At 48.5% G+C, this 12,981-nt stretch overlaps 1 protein-coding gene across 3 annotated transcripts in view; it reads right to left on the reverse strand.

Moving 5' to 3' along the window:
* Window positions 1-12,981, reverse strand: part of LOC102478422 (TBL1X/Y related 1) — a 67,030-nt gene that overhangs the window by 32,058 nt on the left and 21,991 nt on the right. For 2 of the 3 annotated variants that reach the window (XM_006165661.3, XM_006165662.3), the window contains exons 2-3: window positions 12,155-12,257; window positions 379-524 (exon numbers count right to left, since the gene is read on the reverse strand). In XM_006165661.3, the coding sequence (XP_006165723.1) occupies window positions 379-524; window positions 12,155-12,212 (204 nt within the window). In that variant the 5' untranslated portion in view covers window positions 12,213-12,257. The remainder of the gene's footprint in view (window positions 1-378; window positions 525-12,154; window positions 12,258-12,981) is intronic. The other variant, XM_027767175.1, reaches the window with a different exon arrangement.

Genomic DNA, 12,981 nt, shown 5'->3' on the forward strand with positions numbered 1-12,981 from the left:
CCCTCGGGCCGCCAGCGGCTCGAGTCGGCGCTGAGCAGCCTGACGTTGACGCTGACGAATGAGCTGGGGGTTCCGATCCAACTCTACTCTCAAAACCAGGGCGCGGGCAGGGCGTGCTCCTGGCCACCCACAGTACGGGGACACCGGACCCGAACAAGCCACTGTCTGGACTTCGGACAGGCATGAGCACCAAGAGCCAGCTTCCCTGATAAACGGCTTCTGCCAGGTCCGTCCAATACGGTGCGCACCCCCTTCAGGCCCCAGTTAAGAGCGTGGCGTGCCACGGCACAGCGCCTAGGTGTCCACGAAGATGACTCCTTGGCGCTTTACGTGCAGAACCAAAAACACGCGTCGCACGGCCCGCTCGGCACCGCTCACCTCGTTAATGCTGACCTCTGCCTCTACATACTGCAGGCCCTTCTGGATGATGGAGATCAACGCGGCGGGCGGGACAAGGGCGCCGTTGATGTTGGACTGGCTGATGTGGCTCTCTATGCCAAAGGTGAACGCGGAGTGAGAGAACCCTAGAAGCAGAAGGGAAGGTGTGAGGGCTTGTTCCCTGGACACGGCATGCTGAATGACACAGATGAAAGGCTTCATGCTTTTCTCAAAATCACATTCCACCCCTAGGAACCCCATCTGGTAGCTGAGGTCAAGTGTACTTTTAAAGAAAATAAATACAAAAAAAAAAAGTTAATCTTTATATAGTCTTTTCTCTTAATTAATTTTTTTAAAAATCTGTAATATTGGGTCATTGGGAAAGTCATGACACATTTTTGCATAGAAAATAGAATTTTTCTGATGACCCAATATGTGCCTGTCTACATAACCTTTCAAACTTGCTAAAATTTTGCAATGGTATGTAACTTTCCTCAACAAAAGGAACTGAACTTAGAAGCTGAAAAAGCTTTTGGAAACCAGGTCATGATTCAATTGCTAAACTCGAGGTCACTGAGGTTAAGATAGATTAAATAATATTTTGCATTTCGGTAGCATAAAGTTCTACATACAAATTGTCAAACACCTTAGCAATTTAGTACTTTACACTTTTCAAGCTACTTAGGAAACAAAAAGCAAACTAAAATGATTAATACAAGGCAGGCCAGAAAAGTAAGAATGTGAAAGGATCCTAATTCTTAAATTCCATTTTTCTGTATGAGTTAAGGGCTTTAAAAAAATTAACTCTTTGCCACTTAATAACAACTCATCTTGGGGACCAGCAGGTGGCATGGTGGTTAAAGTGCTGGATACTCCCACATGGCCAACCACGGTTCGAGTCCCAGACCTGGTGGCTTGTTTTCTTACTGTCCCTTCCTCTCTCTCTCTCTGTATCTCTCTCTGGTCAAATTAAAATAAGTGAATAATAAAAAAAAATAAATAATTCTTAAAAAAAAAAAAAACTCATCTAAATGAAATCTTTGGAAATGAAAATCCAGTTCCTATGTTTCCATCAGCAATTATTTACTTTTAGTTGGAAAATTTAAAACTAGAACAATCACCTAACAAAAATCTTTTTATGTTGTCTCTGCTTTTTAAAATAAATTCTAGTCTAAACTCAAAAGTAAAATTCTAGTAAACTCACAGGCCCAAGGGTAACTAATCCCTACCAAAACATTCAGAATGTTTATCACTGGACAGTGATTGCTACAATTTTAAATAATTCCATTTAATTGTACCCTGTATATAGAATGCAATGACCTCTCATACACAGTACCACTGGCGAACACGGGCTTATTCTGGAACCTGGTCAAGCTGACTTAATCTGTATAAGCCAACTCTGATGTCAAAGACGTCTCCCTATCCTAGGCTTCTGTGGTGATGCACAGCCTCTAGGGCAGGGGGTGGGGTCAGAGGGCACCAGCACTTGCCGCAGTGATCGAGAAGCAGCGCCCACGATGGGGGCTGTGGCCGTGCTGCAAGCTCTGTGCTCTGTTTCTCCACCTTGCCAGAATCTGGCACAAGACTGCCACCGCGGGCCACGCGGGACAGCTCCCACATGCCCCCGAGTCACACTGCGGGTCCATAGCACAGGTCTTCTTTGCATCTTGGACTTCCACGTCAGGCTTCCTGGGCATTTGTGAAGGGTTTATAATAAAATACTGCGTTTCACAAATAAGGTGACTGGGAAGTACTTCCGCTGGGTACCCGAGTCGAAGACAGCCGAGTGAGGGTTCCCCCTTCCCCCTCCCCCCAGAACCCCTAGTACTCGGTATCCTGGCAACTACCCTCATGGTGGAAGGGTAAGTGCGAAGATGACTTCAGTAAGATCCTTCAGTAAATCAGAAACAGAAAGTCGACAGCCAAGTACCCTAGAGGGTTAAGAACGCGTCTGGAGAGGATGCACCCGCAGACCACAGGCGTAGAGAAGCAGTGTCCCCGTCTCCTGGTCTGGGGACAGACAGGAAAACACGGCCCCAGTGAGAGCACCGGGACTCATGGCCATCAAGACCACCCACTTCTCTCCCAGGGCAGTTACGTAAGGCCGAGGACAGAGACGGCAAAGCGGACTTCTGCTTTCTGACGGGAAGGAAGACATGACAGAACCACCCCAGGGCCTTGTGAAGAGGAGGACACGGCACACGGGGCACGCAGGCGCCTTGGCCACGGGTGTCGCCCAGGTCCTCAGAGCTCCGACGTCTGTCCAACGTCCACGATTTCCGCACGCTCTGGTCCCAGTCTAAACCGCCGCGTTTACACCCCGCTTAGTTAGTAGATAGCGTTTAAAATACCACTAGTCCAGGAACACTGTAGGAGCTGAGGAAGGAGCTGTGCGTTTCTGGCCGGAGGGCCGCGCGGGCCCTGCACCTGCTGTGACACCAGCCGAGGCGCGCGTCGAGCCCGGCCCGGACGGCCGTGTGCAGGACGCCCTCAAGGAGCGGCCGGACAGCCCGGACGTCACGGCCCTAGTTCTGCCACTTCTCATTCATGCTCACCCTAGCGGCATTCCCCATTTACGGACCCGCTTTAGGCTGAATCCAACTTTAATTTTGTCTTTATTTCCAGTCATAGTGTTCATCACCGGACTTAGTTTAAGATCAGTGGAAAACTCCCTTTCCTTCAGAGACTTTGGTGCCACGTCACTCCAGCGCAAAGTCGCAGACATCTGGCCTCCCACTATCCTCCCGGCCCCGGCACTGACTGCGGCCAGCCCTCACCGCCCCTCCTCACCGACTTTCCTCTGCTGCCGGGACCTGAGTTCAGTCCTCATCATCCTTTGATTGGACATCTTTTAAGTATTTTTTAAGTTTGTTTCATGAGAGACAGAAATGGGCTAAGAGTGAAGACAGGCACCTTCGAACGGTCTCGTCACCTTGGGAGCACCTAGGCCCAGTCCTCAGCCAGAATGGGCACACAGGTGTCTCGGGTCAACCTGGGATCCGAATCCACAGTCAGCCACGTGGCTTCTGGCACCACCGAGCCATGCACTGTCACCAGTGCCACGGCCGTGCCTACCTGGACAGAATGAAGCTCCTCTCCCCAGACAGCACATGTGCCACCTGCAGCTAGGAGACCACTTGTGGGCCCAAAACTGACCACATCACTGCTCCTCTGGCACTTCTGGCACCCTGCTGCTGTTCCCAAAGAAGGCCGGACCGAAGGACGGCAGACAGCTACTCTGCAACCTCCCTCCAGCCTCCTCTCACCAGCTCCACGTACACTGCTCGTTAAACTCCAACAGTGAGAAATCACACGCGCCACCTTGGGTATGCCACGCTGCCCCACACCTCTGGAACTTGCACGCTCCAGGGCTCCCTGCACTCTCGGAATGGAGGCGAAGCCCTCGTTCACTGCTCCAGGGTTGGCCGGCTCGCCAGTGCTGACCCCATAAGCTGTGCATGCACCAGGACTCGCCACATGGCACCGTTACCAGCTCTGTGGCCATGGCTGCCGGCGTGTGCGTGACCACCAGGCCGGGCTGCTGGACGGAAAGGTTGCCCAATGCTCCATACACAGCCCCTGTGAGGTGAGACGAGCACCTTCCGAGGCTTGAAGGCTACACTGCCTCCGCCGTCCCTGGGTTCCACTCTGGGACATTCAGCTGACCCCAGGTGCAGCGAGACCACAGCAACTGCTTGTGAAGTGAGGGTGCCCTAAGAGAGATGCTGAAGAAGTTCTAGCTACGTATTTTCCGGTTTATTTACAAGTGATGTTTAGATTACTTTCAAGAGATACGGAGATTACTTAAGCATAGGGGGCCTGAAGGTAGCTCATATGCGAATGCGGTACCACTCTACGGAAGAAGCCCGAGCACCCTCTGACCTCCACGCGGCCGAGCGGTGAGGGGAAGACGGAGTGAAGGAGGGCCGGATCGAGTGCCCAGGACACGATGGGACCCCTGCACGTGACGGACACTCGCTAACTTAGACACAGTCTACTGTGAAGGACACGGGCACACCAGAAAACCAGCGACTCCGAATAAAGCACGCAACGTAAGTTCTCCTTTAAAACCCACCTATAAGCTGAAATAGGTTTATGCTATAAAATCCCATTTATCTGTCTGTGTGTTCATGCGCGCGCACGTGCGTGTGTACACACATACATACATACAAGGACATGCATTTTCAGGGACTCCTTTTCATTTACGTAACAGAAGACAATGGGGCTCACCTCAATCCATGAAATGCTGCTACCAGCACGACTGCCTGAAATAGCGACCCTTCCAGAGCCCAGACCCAGAGCTGGCCAGACCTGGACAGCCGCCTCTACAGCCGGACACCCTGAACGTCTACTGCTGTGACCCAGACTGAGGAGCGGCAGAGGGCTGCCCGGGGGTAAGAAAGCCACAGCTCACCAAGCTCGGCTTCAGCGGTCGGCGATGGGAGCCAGCAGTGCAGGGTCTGGGCTCCACGCGAGGTCCCGAGGCCACTTCACATGGCGCCGTGTCCGGGGCTGTGTCGGCTCCGCGCCTGCCGACTCGGCCTCGCGAACAGAGAACACGAGAGTCCCCACGCGACCTGGGGCATCGCAGCCCAGGCACAGGGCTTCCGAACAAGGCGATGGACTCCCAGAAGGGGGGAGGCAGAGCTTAACTGTGACCACAATACAGTGCCCAGGGTGGGAACAAGCTTGGCGCGGCCCAAGTCCTGTGTAACTCTCAGGCCAGGAAAACCCCGAAATGACACTATTTGCACCATCACATGTTCCCTTGTCCCCAAATCTATTTCCATCTCTGCCCAAGGACCAAGATTTTGTAACTGAAAAGAGAACAGGGAAAACAGGTGGTGTGTGTGGCAGGGTATCGTGGGGATCTTGGCAGTTGAAGACGCAGACCTGCGCTTAAATACTAGCTATCCAGTTCTGAGCCTTACAGATAAACTGACTTGTGGACATGTTATACAAATTGCACCTTCTGAAATCATCTTAACAGCGTAACACTCAGCCAGTAAATCACTCACACCACAGCGGGATATGTGGGCTTTCCCAATGTGCACTATTCAAAAAGAAATTTATCTCTAATATTTATATGTATAGGCTTTTACCATGTATAGTAATTTTCCTTTTTTTTTTTTTGAGAGGTTTTCGCTATAGGGAGTGTGCACTCACTAGACAGACAGAGAGAGACAGAGAGACAGGAAGCGAGAAATCACCCCCCAGGGGGATGGTCACGCACACACACGTGCCCAGTGTGAGTTTTAAGCCACCAGGTCCGGGACGCGAACCGCAGTTGACTACGTGGGAGTCCAGCGACATAGCCATTACGCTAACTGCTGGTTCCCTATAGTAATTTTCTTAGAAAGAATTCTCTCAAAAGTTAAAAGGGACATGAGCATTTTAAAGGGAAGTTCCATTGTCAAATTTCTTTCTGAAAACAATCGTGCAAGTATATAAAGCCATCGGGACTCATATCCACACAGACTGCTTTTAAAGCTCTCCCTATACTGACGATTTCCTAAATTCAAAAATGGAAATTCAACGAACAAACAAGATTACCAATTAATGCTGAACAAGTTCTCTCCTTGGCGGTGGTAAGGAACCTCTGTCCTTCAGTCAGTGTGTGTAGGGACGCGAGGACAGGTCTCGCAGTGGGAGAAGCCGTAGTGACCAGCGCCTGTGAGGCTGCTGGCTGCTTACCGGTCCGCCCCGTGTACAGCCCTGTGCTTCACAGCAAGCTTCTCCCTGCTGTACTTGACAATAAAGCAAAACTACGTCCGCGTCCGCGCCTCGGCAGCTCCACCCGCACAGGGATGGGAAGAGCAGACGTGCCCGGCGGAGCCTGGCCCTGGTCCCGCACACCAGCGCACCAGCAGCTCTCGCGCACGGCATGCGGACGGCGCGGCTCTCTGCCAGGGGCCGTGTCGGTGTCAGGAGAACCTGCACGTCCTCCCATCACTGGCCGTTACTAGCCATTACGGGGTGATGCAGAACTGCTAGATGAAGGCAGAAGACAACAAAGCGTGCGGTCACTGGGGTCAGGACCTCAGGGTCACTCTGCTGAGTCTGTACCCACCATCACTGTATTTTCAACGTGAAAACACAAGCTTTGACATGTGACCTTGCAACAAATGGAACACTTGAGGTTTTTGTTTTCAGGGGTTTTTTTGGAGAGGTTTTTGCTATAAAGTGCACGCGCTCGCCAGAAAGACAGAAAGCGAGAAACCATCCCCCAGAGGCATGGCCACGCTGCAACCGCTTCTCCTGCATTCTCCTCTCGGGATCTTGGGTACGCACGCACACACGCACGGAGTGAGTTTAAGCCACCGGGTCTGGGACTTGAACCGTGGTCAACGACATGGGAGTCCAGTGACATAGCCATTACACTAACTGCTGGTCCCTGTAATACTTGAGATTTACCCACCACCTTGGAAAAAGCGGTGTGGTACAAGCCTCTATCCAGGAAGATCGGACACCCCTTTGAAAAGTTAGGACAGACAACAGTGGGGAGAGGCTGGGTACAGGAGAGACAGATGGTCGTCCCTGAGCCAAGCACTGTAACTGCAGGATGATCGTTCCTGAGCCAAGCACTGTAACCACAGACATCGCCCCTCCCACACACGGGGAGGTTTCGAACCTACAGAATCAGCCCTTTCTCACTCAGGGGGACACTGCATCCAAAGTGAACCTCAGTTGTAAAAACATGAGTGTCTTTTTAAAAAATAGTACAATTCAGAATCGCAATCTAGAAGGTAACTCATTCTACTAATATGAACATTTCGTTTCTGCAATTTCCGGGTAGTCTTTCGATCAGACGACACAACTATCTCATACTTCAAGTCAGGTCCGTCACAGAGAAGTGACCGAACTCTCAAACATGTAACAAACGACAGTTACATGCAGTATCAGGAATCCTTCCCCAAAACAAGTACAAGTATCCTTTATTTGAAATGCTGGAGACCAGAAGTGTTTCAGGTCTCAGATTCTGAAATATCTGCCTATATACTGAGATCTCTTGGAACTGGGACGGAGGTAGAAACATGAAGTTCACTGAAGCCCCATGTGCACTTACACACACTGCTTAAGCACCTTGACGACATATCTGGACGTATCTGTGCTGCAGCGCTCCCACTGTAGGCAGGTGTGGACCTGTTTCACTTGTGTCCTCTCAGGGCTCAAAGAGCTCTGGATCTTGGAGCATTTCAGATTTTAAATTTTTTGATGAGGAATACTCGGCCCGTATAAGCAAAATAAAATTACAGGAAAAACAGGAGCCAGAATGTCTACAAATAATTGTTAGGAACAGTTTCTCCAGGAAAAAAAAAATAATAAGCCCAAATTGGTTAACTATAGATAGGGTCAAAAGCAATGCAAAAAGACAAAAGTCGGGCAAGTGGTAAACTCATAATATCCACACCAACTCAGCTCTCTAAAATCAACACTGTACCAGGTTCTATTAACACAGCCTAGTGTGTACTTATCTGCACGTGGTCACCAGTTCGATGCCTAGGACCACCGAGTGAACGCCCTTGGGCAAACACCCATTCCTGGGAGTGCGGAGTCAGGCAGCTGTCGCTGTCAGCGCTCTGTGTCAAAAACACTCAGTTCTCAAGCCATCTCCAAGAGGAAAAATGACTTTATTCCCTAGGAAATATCTGTTGAATACAGAACTCTATTTCGAAAAAGTGCAGACTGTGAGGATCAAAGCTAGGTGCGTAGGGTAAATTTTCTAAAGACAAAGTTAAAAAAAAAAAAAGGAAAAGTTGTAACACTTAGAAAAAACCCAAGGATAAGTATCATTTTAATTAGCTGTGAAGAGTCGGGAATAGCTTGTTTGAAACAGCTCATTGGACATTTCGGGTTGAACAGCACGAGGAAATCCCTTTTCAACAAGCAATAAATTTTATGGACGAGGAGATAAACTCTGAGAAGTTACGTAACTTCAGGGGGGAACTGCTCACTGACAATGTCTTCTGGCACTGATTATAGCATAAGATATTTCAGACTAAATATAAACCCTGTGGAGAACAAATGTTGGAGAAGTTCTTAACTAAAAACTGTCACAAAGCCACATGTTTATCAACAACACAGAATTTAGAAAAACAGTGGGGACCGTCTCCCCGTCCTGTGGGGACGGTCTTTGTGCAAACCTTCTAACCCGACTCGGTGCCTTCGGTATGGAAAGAAGCACCCTCGAGATGGGAGGTTGTTCTAGTGCTTTAAACCTTTCAAGAAAAACGGTTAAAACCTGAAAGTAGTTCAGGTTGTATCTCGTAGATGTCTATTTAAATGGACTCATTCTCAACGAGCAGCCTTTGTATGTTATGGCTGTCATGTACAGGGTCGTCAAACGACTCAGAGGAAGAACCACTGGGCCAGGCAATGCCAAATCAGAACCCACTGCGAAAACAGCCCTATTCTGTGCAACGAGGTCAGGACCGAGAAAGGCTTCCCAAAGCAGTGGCGAGCGCCCGACCTAGAGCCACCACGGGCATCTGTTATGGGCAGGGCCCAGGCTCCTCTGAACCCTGTCCTGAGGTTTGCGGAACCGTAAAATCCCTACACTCACACCTATTTCTTTTTCTTTCTTTCTTTTTGAGAGATTTTTTGCTATAGGGCGTGTGTACTCGCCGGAGAGACAGAGAGAGAAAAAGTGAGAAATCACCCCGCGGGGGCGAAGGCCATGCGCAATCCCTTCTCTCCCAGTCTCTTCTCTTTTGGGCATGCACGCATGCACACGTGCCTGGCATGAGTTTCAAGCCCTCGGGTCCAGCACTTGAAGCGCAGTCAGCCATGTGGGAGTCTAGCGCCTTAACCACTACGCCACCTGCTGCCTCCACATCTCCTCTTTCTGGAAGAAATTTCAAACGACTGTCGCATGGCTTCCTTTATATGACATAAACATGCTACATTCCTATTAAACCCTGCCCTCAACTAAAGACACACCATTTTGGGGGAAGACATATTTACTTAATTGTATTTATTATTCTTCTTTTCATTTGACCAGAGAGAGATACAGAGAGGGAGGTAAGAAAAGTGAGAAGGGAAGCTGCCAGGCCCAGAACTCGAACCGTGGCTGGCCATGTGGGAGGCCAGTGCCTTCGCCACCATGCCATGCCACCTGCTGGCTCCAGACACACCACTGTCAATGGCGGCCCTTGTTTAGGAGATCCCCATCCGCAGTGACCGCGTGTACTCATGCTCTTTGCACTCCACCTTCAATTGGCGATTATGGTGCTTCCTCCTAGACACTGTGAGCACGCTGCACACCTGCTGCCAACAGTCGTGGCAAGTCCTAACTGTCCGACAACCAACCCAGACAGGCAGCTTTCAAACTCTGCGAGGCCTTAGAAACCCAGGGCATTGGTGAGACACGAGCGCTGGCCCCGAGGCGGGTGGCCAGGGCACTGCCCTTCAGCGCTCTGGGCGTGCGTGCTCCAGTCTACGGCAAGGCGCAGCCTAGGAAACTGCAGGGGCACAGGCCACCCGCTGAACCTGACGTCCCTACATGCCACGGTGCACGCAGGGAGCTACAATCCTTGTCAAGGGACTGGTGTTCACATTTTCTGAGCTGTGACTTACATACTTCGTCGACAGTACTGGGAAGTCTGAAACTTTCTAAAGAATTCACAAAGCACACCTAAGAATGCAGAAAACAATGATAAAGAACTTACTAATATTACATGTATTGTTGTACCACACAGAGTGTTTCAAAATATAATCTGACTTTATTTTTACTGCAACATGCAACACATTAAGACAAGGGATTCAGGACAGTTTTCTCCAAAAACATGACGTAGCTTTAAGGAAATTTTTGATAATGTTGAGTTCCTGGATGCTCCTACAGAAATTAATCTAGAGTATTACTTTACTGCCCCTTTACTCACTGTTATTTTGTTTAGCAATGAAAAATATCAGTTGGTGAGCTTCCACTTGGACATGGGCAAACACGCGTGCCCGTTGGCACCGCCCCTGCCGCGCCCGGTCACGGCCCAGGCCGGGCTGCAGCAGAGCTGAGCGGCTGTTCCTGGTCTCTGGGGTCAGGACCGGCACGTGCTTCAGGCCGGATCTGCGCCTTGACTGCTCCCTGTGCCTGGCCAGTGCTTCCCAACCACTGACCTGCCAGGTGGTCTCTGCTTAGTGTCCAAAGCCTCAAAGGCTTAAAAGGCAAGTAGGTTCAAAAGCAGAAAGCAGTCCGAGGAATTAATCCCGCTTTGTCCAAAGTGCCATGAGACAACAGCCAGATGTGTTCACACGTTTCTATGTAACGACCGCTAGGCAACGGCTTATTCCCAACCTTCTCCCAAAGCCCTCTTCTGTACCTGTGTCAACGTCAGTTCACCAGTTTGAACAAAGAATAAAAAACAAGATCTATGAATTTCGCAGCTTCCAAACTGGTTACTCTTTGTTTGCCTGGTTACTTCAGTTTCTTTCTTTACTTTCATTTTATTTTTCTAATAAGGTTTTTGCTATAGGGCATATGGGTGTGCCGGTACAGACAGTGACAGGGAGAGGGAATGGCCTGCTGCAATCCCTTCTCCATTCTCTTCAGGGATTTGGGGCATGCGCCCTGTGATTCTCAAGCTGCCAGGTCTGGAACTCGAACCATGGTCGGCAATGTGGCAATCCAGGGCCTTAATCACCATGACATCGGCTAGGCCCAGTTACTTCAGCTTATCACCCTCCCCGTGGTCGGTGTCATCATCTCAGCTATCCCAAGTCAACAGAAGCAGTGATGGACTGGGGTATTGCAAACTCCCACTCAAGAGCCAGACTCAGAGCTGGAACACAGCCGGAACTTCGACACAACTCTGGGCCCCAAGATCGAGTTCCAGGCTTGCACTCTGCACAGGGAAGGACAGCAGAGTGGGCCACCACGTAAGGAGAGTGAGTCGTCTCAAAGCCAGAAATCAAAGCCCCCATGTCCTGCAAGTTTCAATCTCTATTCGCTTCCTTCGTTCTGTCACAAGCGACCACTAACGTCACTCTGCTACTAGAACAGCACAGTAAATTGAAGGCATGCTTTGTAATATTCCCTATCGAGACCATGACATTTCAACCAGAGGGTAAGATCTCATATTAAGATGTCCTTACCACTGTAATGGAGCTGTTCACCATCCTAAACCCCACTGGTACTTAACAGTTTTCCTCTTTTACTTTGCTCTTTCTTGTGTAATCCATACATTTTCCTTTGCAGTAGTCCTTCTACTTGAAGACTGCATGTCAGTTCATCCAGTAAGCCTGGATGATCATGATCTATTCACGTTAACTAAAATGACTGTCGGTGACTTATATTTATAATCACCCCCAATACATTAGTAAGAATTCATACCAAGGATCAACTTAAATCAGTTAGGACAATACTCATGAAAACACTCTAAAACAAACAAACAAACAAAAACCTGTTAATTTAGCTTTGAAAACGCCAGCTTCAGTTAAGGCCAGTAACGTTTTAACTGGACTTCCATTGCCAAGCCAGTGGTGCAGGAGCGTGGCCTGTCCCTACAGAACATGCAGCAGCCTCACTGTGTCACCAACCTCTACACGCTCAACAGTGAACACCACACCGTCACAAACACTGGCCTGAGGTGATTCCAACATATTTGAAAGAGTCAGAGAGTTAAAACCATGCAGTAAAACACAGCTTTAAAATAGCAGTCCAGACACTAGGGAGACATACAAAGTTCAACAGTTTGGACTGATACAAATTTCAAATGCATAAGAGATTATTTGGAAAATATCAGAATAATCTGAGGCCTATTTACTTTATAGAAGTACTCACCTGACTCTTGCAAGTATCTATATACCAAGAAGTTGACCTCATCACTGCTTATACTCATCTTTATTCCCACTTAAACCATGAGGCCACAACACAGGACATGACCCTAAAAATAAAACACAGTTAATTATTTTCTCAGTAAAGTATTTTAAAACAAATTGTAAACAATCTTGTAAAACCATTCGATTTTATTAAATGATGTAAAATGAAGGCTCTGTATTTAGGCCTAATAATAAACCCTAACAAAGTTATTTCCAGTAGTTAGTAAAATTATCACACAATCAAAACACGGCTGTGGCATTTTTCTGCAAGGTAACGTGTTGGCAAAAATTAATCAAAATTTATAAGATGGCTTCAGCATTGTATTTTAAGAATTATACCAAATAGCACAAAAAGTTGTTCCTTTTAGCTCCTTAACTATGGAAGTACACTTTTAAAATCAAGAGTATTGGTTATTTAGTAAAAGGATGATTGTAGACCACTGGGTGAGGAAGAGCAAGTTACCTACTCTGGGCTTCTCTACATAACCTGGCAGGATCTGAAGTCTCTCTCGGCTCAGCATCTGACCTGCAATGTTGAAATCTCAAGCATCTCCAGGTAAGTAAGGGCCATCGGAAAACTCAGGGTGCATTTTTGCACAAAAAAATATGTCCTGACTTTTTCAACAATCCAAAATACATAAAATAAGCCGGAGCAAGGTCTCCAAAGCTCAGCCCGTAATCTGTGACTGAACTGTTTAAATTCTGAACACAGTGGAGAGAAAAAAGTTAAGGGAAATGGCTTAGGTATAAGTAACTACACTCATCCATTCTAACACCACACAGAAAAGG

The sequence above is a fragment of the Tupaia chinensis genome, unplaced genomic scaffold (assembly GCF_000334495.1).
Source record: "Tupaia chinensis unplaced genomic scaffold, TupChi_1.0 Scaffold143985_1, whole genome shotgun sequence".
Lineage (NCBI taxonomy): Eukaryota > Metazoa > Chordata > Mammalia > Scandentia > Tupaiidae > Tupaia > Tupaia belangeri.